The 11,311-nt window shown below is 43.6% G+C and overlaps 1 protein-coding gene across 3 annotated transcripts in view; it reads left to right on the forward strand.

Moving 5' to 3' along the window:
* Positions 1-7,836, forward strand: part of WT1 (Wilms tumor 1) — a 70,987-nt gene extending 63,151 nt beyond the window's left edge. For 2 of the 3 annotated variants that reach the window (XM_026041181.1, XM_026041179.1), the window contains 3 exons: positions 2,959-3,048; positions 3,860-3,952; positions 6,747-7,836. In XM_026041181.1, coding sequence (XP_025896966.1) covers positions 2,959-3,048; positions 3,860-3,952; positions 6,747-6,868 — 305 coding nt within the window. In that variant the 3' untranslated portion in view covers positions 6,869-7,836. The remainder of the gene's footprint in view (positions 1-2,958; positions 3,049-3,859; positions 3,953-6,746) is intronic. The other variant, XM_026041180.1, reaches the window with a different exon arrangement.
* The last annotated feature ends 3,475 nt before the right edge of the window (positions 7,837-11,311 follow it).

Raw genomic sequence — 11,311 nt, forward strand, 5'->3', positions numbered from 1 at the left:
TCAGATGAAATGGGTAGGAGGAATATTTTGTGCAATAGGTGTAGTAGTAGGAATTTCAGAAAGTGTGTGAGCTTGCTCTTTTTTTAACTTAGCCCTCTTTGAGGAAATAGTTTTACTTTATTGAAAGTGTTGACTGCATTAATGCGAAGGCTGAATCACACYTGTGCTGTTATTGCTGAGCTTTATTTTTCTAAATATCAAAAAATTGCCTCTCCCATCTTGACTATTTCATTATGCACTGAGTTTAAACTTTRTTTTGTGTTCTCTCTTTTAGCAATTAAATTGAAATAATCAGAAAAACTTCAGTGTCGTAGGAGAAAGGACTGGTGAAAGGTCATCAGCATCTCCTCTTTTTATTTTTTTTAATGTCTATGTGTCTCTGGTCATACAGGAATGTGACTATATGATGGARTATTTTTCATCTATTGAGAGACCTAAGACTGCTACTGGGAAGGCTCTAGTGGATCTGTGAGAAACCAGACACTGCCCTAGAACTTTCTGCGCAGTGGTTTAACGAGGCACCAACAGGCTCTTTCTAATTAGGCTTTTTTTGCCATCCTGTTCTCATGAAGCTTGTGGAAGTGAACGATTACAGGACAGGAGGTTTCAGCAGGCGTTTCGCCTGCCACCAGCTCATCCTGAGCACGCAGAAGGAAAGAGAAACTAGGGTTTCTGTCCGAATATYGTGCCTGTTTCTGTTTGTTTGCTTTTGTTTTGTATGCAGTGTTGACATAGCTCTGTGTAAGCATACTGGATTGATTACATGCTCTGGTTAAATTTGTCTTGAATTTAATCCAGGTTGTATTTCAAATATTTAAAGAAAACTTTAAGATGCCTGCCATCAGACCTGCTATACTGTTTTATTCAAATACCTCCCTGTCTTCTGCATTTATATTGCAATTAGGAGACAATCACCCTGTCACTGCACTCTGCTCTGCTGACATTCCCCTCTTAAATCTGCCAAAGGGCTGAATTCCTTGGGAGTAAGTGGTTTCGGAAAAGCAGGCACCCCCGAGGGAGTCCTTGTGGTCAAAGCGTGGGGAATTATTTTAAACACTTGTGGCAACTGTAATCCCTTATGTTAATAAATTAAGCAGAGCAGAATGGAAATAGTCCACACCTAAATCTGAGAGTCTGTAAACTCTTTTGGGTGACTGTCACAGCAGCGTAAGTTGTTCTAGCAGATTTAGCTGCTATTGTGAAATTTTGATCTTAGCYACACTATTAGAAATTTGGAATGCTCTTTTTAAGATGCTGTTTATACTGTGTTACCCACATCAGAAGGCTTCTGCCTTTAAACTAAAACAGTTTGCACTGGTATCTTAGAACAGAGTTCTGTGCAGATATAGTGCAGATCTACTAAGAAACCTTTCAATTGATTCTGTAATAGTACTTACACAATATCTAAACACCATCCAGAAAAATTCTTTCAAAAGGATAAATGTCTCTAAGCTCTTAAATCCTGCCACATCCCACTATCCTAATGATTAGCTCCAAACAAATATTTATATGACAGACCAATCTACTTACATAAATCATGCACAAGAATAAAATGGCATCACAGCCATCTTCCTTCGCTGTAGCTCAGAAGATACACTTCTCATTCAAGATGCAACTGGTGCCAAAAAAMCCCTTCTCCTCACCATAATTTAATAAAAAAAAAAAAAAGGCCAGTGTTTTTGCTGAAGCTTTTTGGAAGCATTATTAGTTTCAAAATACACAGAGAAGCCAAGCTCACCTTCCCTTATTTTCTCCAGCACTCRTTTTCCCGTAGGTGCTTCCTGCTGGATTCCATGTAACAGGCCAGCATCCCGCAGCGGAGCAGCAGGTGCCAGCTGCTCCAGCCCGCAGCTTGCAGAGAGAAGGCAGGATCCTCCCCGCTTTGCTCTGAGCACTGTCATCAGTCCTCACGGGAGCTCTGCCACAGCAGCACCGCACAGGGGCTCTGTGCAGCTGCTCGGGTAGCGGGGTGCACCGCAGGCTCTCGCGGGACCGCGCTGCGGCGCGAGGGGCCTTAGTCTGCATGAGAATCGGGTCTGAGAGGCCGCTCGGCTCCCGCTGTGACTGGGACCCTCAGCTCCTTCCTTCCACGCTGCATTCTCGTTGTGGATTTGTGTGGCTGCCGAAGCCCATCGCTTTGAAAGTCATGTTCTTTTGGGGCACTATTTCTTATGGATTTGAGTTCTTTTTTTTTGCCTCAGAAGCTCACTGTTGTTCCTGGACAGAACATACCCTGAGATTCTCCACTGACCTATACAGAGGGTGGAGGAGGTTTCCTCCATGTACATGTGGCTTGGGAATAATGCACAGGATTGCCTGGGGGTAGGGGGCAGCTGCCTGCAAAATTCTGTGCAATGGCACCTTGTGGAAGAAACAGCATTTAAGGTTTGGGGGAGAATGTGCATGTTTCTGTGTTTGCATTTGTCTCTGTTATTCTTATAGCTTGCTTAGAGTAAGTAAATTACCAGCTGCATGGATGTCTTTGGTTTAGTTTTTGCCTCAAATCCAATTTCGAGCAAACTGCAAGTTTGTTCCCTTGCAGGAATTCTAGCTCTCTGAAAGACATGCAAAGAGCTGACTAAGGTTTTCTGCAAATTATTGAATAAGACATTTTGGTTCTTTTCTAGCAGAAAACAAAATGGTTTCTAGCAGAAAAATAAAATGCTTTTCATGCAACATAGTTTTTGTGATTTTAACCTAATGGGCCATTTTTTTAGAGCAAAGAGATTTGAGATCAGAGACAGTGTAGTATAATTAGCTATTTCCCCAGCCTTTCCGCAGTGATTCTGATACAKTTACATAGTTTTATATCAAATGAGAATCTGGCCTAACTCTAGATTGCTTTAGAAAGGAAGGAAGATCAAATATTTTAATGTAATACRTTTTTTCTCGCCGGATTCTAGACAACGTATTCCCCAGTTTAGGCATATKTTCTAATAAACCATTTATCTTTTACAGGTGAAAAGCCCTATCAGTGTGATTTTAAGGACTGTGAACGAAGATTTTCTCGTTCAGACCAACTCAAACGGCACCAAAGGCGACACACAGGTCTGTTGGCAACACCTCCCTCCTCTTTAGATTTCATCTTTATATGTGAGTTATCTGCAAAGATTTATTCTTAAATTCAGTTTAGTAGGGGACTGTGCCTTTTGTTTCTCCTGTCATTCCAGCAGGAATGTGCTTGTATATGTGACCTTTCCACCCAGCAGCCACCTTTTTGAAACAGCTTTTTAAGTGGAACTGCTCTGTACTGTTATCTCCAATATAGGAAATACAGTTTTAAAAAGCAAGCAKTTCTGCAAGAACAATTTGCCCACAAGTAGCCAGACAGAAACTGCAGTTGATTGTCTGGTGTTTGGGTGGGATAGCCAATTACATAAGTGCTGCAGATGCCTAACTTGAGAAGGTGGCGGGACTGCATGTGGAAAGGAGGGGTGGAAAAGGGAAGGCTGGACGTGGTTTCYGCTGCTCCTCTGGCTGAGGGAAGGGGAAAGTGAGCTTGTGTCTCCTGGCTCTCAGGGAAGTGCCCTGGCAGTTRGTGTCCTGGTTGTGGGGTGGGTAGAATAAAGAATAATGAAGCTTGCAGAGCTGCCCTGGACCAGCAGGCGCAAGTGGGTGTTTGTTTACGCTGCTGCAGTTTGGACACTTCAGAGACAGATGCAGGAAAGGGAGGTTGCAAAGGGGTTACGTATGGCAGGCTGATTAACGGCTTTGTGTAATGCGGAGGCACGGAGCTGGGAGGAGCACTTACAGGAACTAGCACAAAAACATCCAGATTCTTGAAAACTCAGGCGTAGCTGGGTCATTCTCCCTACCAAAAGGGAGGGAATATGACAAGAGACTTGTTGTATCTCTTCAGGTGTAAAACCCTTCCAGTGTAAAACCTGTCAGAGAAAGTTCTCCAGATCTGATCACCTGAAAACTCACACCAGGACTCATACAGGTAAAACAAGTGCGTAAACTTTTCTTCACATTTATATTTCATCATTTATTATGTTTAAATTATTGTTATTATAAGTTAAATGATTAGAAGATCTCCTAATGAGGGGTTAAATATTCAAAACTACAGAAAACATTTTAGAGCCTAATGATTTTATAATGTGACTATAGTCCCTAAATGTTATAGTTACTTTTCAAAACGGGATTTAGGTAATTTTAGAAACTACACATTCTTATTTAATGTTTTAAGAAATTTCAGCTTGGCATAACATATTTTGTCAACTATTGTGAAACAAACATCACAAATCTGAAGCTGATCTACTGCTTTTCTGCAAAAACCTACAAGACAGAAGTTTTAATTCTAGCTTCAGCAGAAGGCCTGTAATCTAAGGTATTCATAACTACTCATGCTTCCCCTAAGTGTCACTTGAGTCTAATGCAGGATATCATGGCAAAGCTCTTATTGTTGCTCCTTGTGCTGCAATCTCTTCAGAAGATAAAAAGAGAGCCTCTTGCAAACTCACATTGACAGACACTGAAGTAAAAGCCTACTCAAATATCCATTCTTTTTGTAGAAACCATAGTAACTCATAGAAATACAGAAAAAGTGGGAGGCTATTTTAGTCTGCTCTGTGTGCACATAAATGTGAACACTATTAAGGAGCAACTGCAGCAACCTCTGTATTTTGACTGTAACTTTAGAATTGTTCTTAKGAATAAACATTTTATATTCCCTCGCAGGACATATTCGCTATTTTTACCGATTCCTTTTTTTTTTTTTACTAAGCACTTCGACATGCTAGCTTATTTTAAAAAGAATTGAGATCATATTTGTCAGGAAACAATGTCACTTCGCTCTTCGTAGATGCCACAGTATTTTATGTTAGGATTAACCTTTGAAAATGTGTCTCTGCACTGGTAGACAAGGAGCCTGAAAGTCTTTTTCTCCCTGCTAAATATTCTTTTGTTCTCCTGTGGACCATGAGAGATGCATGTTTAAGACTCGAACAAATTAGAAATTTTCATGAAGGACATAATTAACCTGAGAGTCATGGGACCTCCCCTGGAGCCAGCCACAGAAATGCGTCAAGTAACGGCCACGTGTGCAGCCGCGACCTGCGAACGGTAACGGGCATGGCTGTGTTCCCGGGCTCCCGGTTTCCCCAGGCCACCTGTCAGGATAAACCGTGTTCCCCAGCACATTGCACTGCTGCCTCGTCTGCTAACTCATGTGAAGACTCCGCAGTGGTCTGACTTCAGCAAGTCAGACCCCAGCTGACCTAAATCAGAGAGGAACAAGAACTGGTTCTTTTTTTCTAGTAATCTGTTTTAGTCCTTTCTTAYGGCCCGAGCCCAAACTGTGCCCATTACTGAGTTAGTTAACTGTGGTAGCAAACTTTGCTTTTGAAAACAGCAACAAAACCAAAGGAAAACTCTACACATTTTTTAGCAATAGAAATATGATTTCTGATGTCTGCACGGGAAAGCTGTACGGACTATTCCGTGCCTAGTGCAGGATTAGTAGAGATTGCTGCCCCCTGTTGCAGAGGAGAACCAGAATTGCTTGTCAGGCCCCACAGCTCCGTGCTGCCTGTGCTGTGGTGGTTCAGCGACAAGCTACGAGCTGTAGATAACTCACATCAGTTCACAGGATGGTTTGCCTAGTGCTGCGGAGATGAAAGGAGGCCACTTTATGCAATCTGTGATTCCTATCAGTAATCGTAAGCAGATCAGCTTTGTCCCATACTGGTTTATGCACTCAAGTGAGATGGTTGATGCTTTTGCAAGCGTGTATGTTAAGTGGATAAAGTAGATTATAACAGCTCCACCCCACTTGTATAATCTCTTTATTGCATGGGATTTTACAAACAGAAATACACAACATTTATGCCCATCCCAGATCCCCTTTTGCCTGAAACTGGATGTTTGTGACACGCACAAAATGTGAGGCAAAGAAGAGAAGAAGATGACTGGGTGAGCTCATCCCACTCCAGTGTGTCTTGAGTTGGAGGTACGAGGTGTGTASACAGCATGGAAGAGGCCAGGCCCAGAGCTGAACCTGCTTTAAAGTATTGCATCTACTTGAGGAGAAAGAAAATGAAAATCTGAAAGAAACACGAGTCACCAGGCATTGCTCTGAGCTAATGAAAGCATTCCTGCAGCATTCCTGCAGCATCAGAGACACGGTCTGAAATTCCACTTAGGTGTTGTAGAAGATCAAGAGAGCAGATGGCACTCTAAGAAAGTGATGGCATTTCTTGTTAAAATTGTATGTTCTTTCCCTGGGCTTCATTTTTAGTGAAGAGTATATTTGTTGGAATGCTAGAGAAATACCAAATATTTTGGGCCTCTCAAATCTCTGTTTTGACAGTAATGGGAAACTTCCYGTGTGGCTCAGCAGACTTCATGCTGAACCCTGTTGCTCCTGCCCCCTTCACTTGCGCTCACCGGTTCCAAGGAACGAGCTGAACGTGCCGGGACCGCTCCCCGTGACTCCATGTCGCGCCCCGGGCAGCGCTGCTGGTGCAGCGCGCTCGGCAGTGCTGCTGGGCACCTCGGAGCTGCGCGCTCCAGCCTGGCCCTCCTTCCCAGGGATCGCTTGCGGCCCTTCCCRAGGATGGCTGCGCGCCCGGCGCGGCTGCTGCTCGGCTCCGGCCGGGCCAGAAGCGGAGTGCTGGGCACAGAGGCGCGCGGGAGCGCAGGGCGCTGCCGCACACCCAGCCTGGCCAAGCGCCTCCCAACGGGAGCGAGTCGCGGGGTCTCAGCAGGCTGCGAACCCGCTTAATAACAGGGTGTTTTGTTAACAGGTGAAAAGCCTTTCAGCTGCCGGTGGCCCAGCTGTCAAAAAAAATTTGCCAGGTCTGATGAATTAGTTCGTCATCACAACATGCACCAGAGGAACATGACTAAGCTGCAGTTGGCTCTTTAGACAGTTCAGACAAGGGATTAAACCAGATGGGACATTATGAGCTACTGCAAACTTTCTCAGCCATCTTCGGTCACCTCTGTCAGAAGGCTGCGGCCGTCCTCGCAACGCACTTGGCACAAGTTAACTAACCCGTAGGATTCTGCTCACCCTTGTCTGCCATTTTGACTGAAAAATTTCCTATTCAATAAGTTTGAGAGATTTTTATTTGTGACTTTACTAAAAAGCGAGCAAGATTTCCACAGTTTCAGCATCACTATAAATGACGCTTACTTTGGATGTCTGCTTCCAGTTTCCTGCTTTAATTTTTACTTGAACTTTCCTAGGTACATATTACTGTACCTTTCTCAGTCCTGCCGTGAGTAGGGTGCCTGTCCCAACTCAAGGTAAGCTTTATGCTTGCTGCATTTGTGCATATGCTGAAGTTTCCAAACGTGAGCTATCCTACGACAGAACAGCCATCTGAGATACTTTTGGTAACCTTTGTACTTGTACTGCTAAAGCACAAGCTTTTAAAGCCGGGAGCTCAGCTTTTGAATTTCACAAATCTAGCTTTTTTAAAGAACATATTTCTAGAGCAGCTAAAACTAGTTGAACCAATACCTCTCTGTACAGAAAACAAGAATCTTACCATGAAGTTAACTTGTTCTTTAAATAATCGCATAATTGATCCCTAACAACTGATTTGTGTGTCAAATAACTCTCTCTTTCTCTGTCTCTTTTAAATGTATTGGTTTAAATTTATTCCATCATGAGACRTATAGATCTCCTTTACGCAAAACTAATTCCAATCATTGTAGACATTTGGGATTCGTTTACAATGTAAAGCCACACTGGTTATGTGGCTAGCAAGCTGTATAAACTTAAAACTGAACTTTAATGGGGCTGGTCCAGGATCTCCATTAACAGATTACTCTTAAGATAAGTAACTTAAAAAGACTCTTTGTCAAGTATATGTGAAAAAGACATTATTAGTGTAAGGAAATATATTGTTTCAGGGTTTCGGGAGGAGGGGTTTATTATTTACTTTTAATTGCTTGAAATTGTGTGTATATATATATCTGATAATGTATTGCTCTTAGACATCTAAAATTAGAAAAGTGTATAAATATTAGATGCATCACTGTTCTGATGTTGTTGCTGTTACAAACTATTGATAACACTAAGAATGTAACCTGCATTTTTCACTGAGCTTTCAATTAAAGCCCATTCAAAGAGAAACAAATGAGAGTCCAACAGATGTCTTGTTTCATCTCTGGTATTAAATTTCAAATGCCCTGTCCAATAGTATCTTTTTTTTTTTTCTTTTTCTTTTTTTTGTATATAAAGGTACCACCAGCACTGATGACCACTAGTTAACCTGTCCAGGTCTTGACCACAATTTATCCATCTCACTTGGGAATCATACTGGCAACAGAAAACAGTGTCGAGTTTCATATTGTGCTATAAAACAGTTGCTTCAATCGTTCGTCTTCTTCCAAAAGTATTCCCTTTCTTCAGACCTGTAAGATTTGTGAAAGAACTTTACAGCATAGTAAAATCCAGTTTAAAAATAGAAGTACTGGCCTTCTGTAGAACCGCGCGGAAACCATGAGCACAGATAACTTCTTAGATTAGGATGCCATAGACTGACTTTTAAGTAAAAGTTAACTCAGAGTCAGTGTGTCTTAAATCACTTCAGCAGGTTGAAAAAGACAGTCTTTCTTAGATGATGAAGTGTGAAAATGAAGATAAAAAAAAAATTGATTCTTTGTCATTCTGCCTGCTTTTCTCTGGAAGTAAGTACAGCCTGCCTTGGTGCCCTTTGACCTTGCAAAATATTTGTATCTCTTTAGCAAAAATCCTGAATGTATCTTGCCAAGCTTTTTTTCTCTAATGTACACAATGGAGTTCTATGATGGGTTGAGCTTTCTCTCTTAAAGTGCAGCTGCATCGTCCAGAAAAGTCAACAGTTAATTCTTCAAGTCTCCTTTTTCGCCTGGGTATTGCATCACGGCTAATTACTGTTGGGGTACTGCGGCTCATTTGTATCAGTCAACTTTATCTTTGGCTGCCAGAAGACAGCATCTCTCTGGAGAAACTCATAACAAGTGTGGCAAACATCAAATATTTGGAGAGAACGGTGCATATAAAACGGCATAGAATTAAAAAAGAGAGCAGCTCCTCCTGCTTTCTTGAAAGTTCAGCCTTAACAACAGTGCCCTCCAATTTACCCAGCAGTGGCCTCCAACTATAACAGAATCTGTTCTTCACTCTGCAGACAAAGTAGACATCTGACAGAAATGTTTATACTAAAAGCCCAAAGTCCCCACCAACCTCCAGTTGTCACGCACAAATAAAACTCTTGCTTCTGCAATAAAACCATAACTAGAGCACAGCATAGCCCAGGCTTCTGGTGACCTGAACGTAACTAAGGACGTGGTTTTGCTGCTTAGTGATTTGTGGGCCAAATAATATTGGTAGATGCCTATAAAAATGAAGTGGGGGTTGATAAGTGACAGAGTATCTGTCCTTTTGCTTTTACTGTCACCATTTCTCCAGTGAAAGTATTTCTTGGTACACTAGTGTTTGATGATCATTACAGCCCCCAACAGTGAGAGTGCAGTGCAGACAATGGTAAGTGTTTGCTAGATTCATTTTTTGTATTCTTTAGCCTTTTTACAGTCTTTGTCATGAGACATGTCATTTTACGGTCTTCATGTTCTTCTTTTCAAGAGTCTGTCAGCAAGGTAAGCTGCCTTTACTGAAAACACTTGTACTTCTTGTTGCTCTATGATGCATATGCAACGTGTTAGGTARGAAAAGGAACCTGTTAACGCCTCTCTCTGATGACACCAGGTGGGATTCAAGGGATTCACTTGCACCATTTTTTCCAAGGTAAGTGAATTCAGCTACATGTTCCTTTGACTTTAGGAAAACAAGACTTAAAATTACTAAATTTTAGCAACATGGTCATGTTTTCGGTACATGTTGTACTTCTTAAGGCTACAAACTGTACTGTGTGAACAACAGGTCCCAAGAAGTCACCTTGCTGCAAGGGGAACCGTTCTGAAAGCAGTCAGGCCTCTAGATGTACATGTTTATATCTGTAAGGGAATAGGGGAGCTGGAAAATTGAATTATTTGCTCCTCTTCCTATGGTGGGTTAGGTTAGTTGTTTTAGAAGCTGCTCCAACCAGGCCTATCTGTTTCAGGGTGTCAGTAGGATTCATTTCAGTGCTCCACCAAGCAGCCTTAAAGCAGCTGAGAACTGCCTGGAGATGGAGGTAGGTGCTTCAATGGGCGCCTGTGGGCAGCRGGAAGCGCTCGGGAAACTCTTCCTTGCTCAGGGAAAATCCATCCCCCTGCTTAACAAAAAGGTGACTAAGGGCAGCGTTGCAGTTCAGAACAGCACTGGTGGATGAGAGGGCAGCTGCGATATCTGGGAAGATCCAATAAAAGATTCCTTAGAATCCTTTTAGCTATGGGAAGTCCTGATAATGTGAAGGAGCCTAATGAAACTGAAGACCTGCTTGCAAGAGTGATTAGTTTAAGAAAAAGAACAAAAACCAACCCAAATCCCAACCCCACTGACACATTCTAAAAATTAGACAATTAAGAGCAAAACCAGGAATGTAGCCAGAACTATTCCACCTCCAATAATAAACACAAGGATAAGTTGCCAAGTGAGGTCAAAGCAGCAAATGGTAAAGTGAGTTTAAGAGACAGCTAGACACTTTTATGGGGAGCGAGGGGATTGAAGGATACAGTGACAAAACCGGGGGCAGAGCTGCGATAACGGGGCGGCCGGGCACGGCGGTCAGCGGCCCGGGGCCAGCGTGAGCCCGGGGCCAGGGTGAGCCCGACTGCGGCCGCCTCTCTGGGTGCTCTCCCAGGCACCGCCCCGGCTTCCGTAGGGATCTGCCCGGCTGGAAAGCAGGTTGTGAGGACCTTGTGCGTGGGCAGCTTTGTCTTCCCGTGTTACAGTGCGGAGCGCATAAAGAGATGACAAAAGAAAAAACACTTTTTTATTTTTTTTAGGAAAGGCTACCTGCAGTATGGGGAGGAACAGAGCTGCCTGGGMTTGCCAGCGCAGCCTGTGCCGCATGCCACAAGATACAGGGCTGAACTTCCACGGCCTCAAAGGGCGCGCGGGGCGGCCGCCGCCGCGCCAGGGCAGGGGCAGCAGCGCGGCACGGCCCCGGGGCGGGAGCCGGGCGCTGGAAACCAGCCACAGCATCTACAAATAAAACACACTTCTCCACTATCGGTGGCTGTGCAAGCAGCACTGACGGCTGCTGCTGCTGCTGCTGCTGCAGAGAGGTTGGCTTGCAGGCCGCCGAGGAGCTGCTCTGCAGCGCGGGGTGCCTGCCCCAGGCCGGCAGCGACACGGCTCTCGTGCCGGTGCTAACAGCAGCGGGCAGTGGGCAAGGCTGCCACAAAGGGGCCCAAAGCCACACTGGAGGCC

The sequence above is a fragment of the Nothoprocta perdicaria genome, unplaced genomic scaffold (assembly GCF_003342845.1).
Source record: "Nothoprocta perdicaria isolate Ctin4 unplaced genomic scaffold, notPer1 scaffold_28, whole genome shotgun sequence".
NCBI classification, from domain to species: domain Eukaryota; kingdom Metazoa; phylum Chordata; class Aves; order Tinamiformes; family Tinamidae; genus Nothoprocta; species Nothoprocta perdicaria.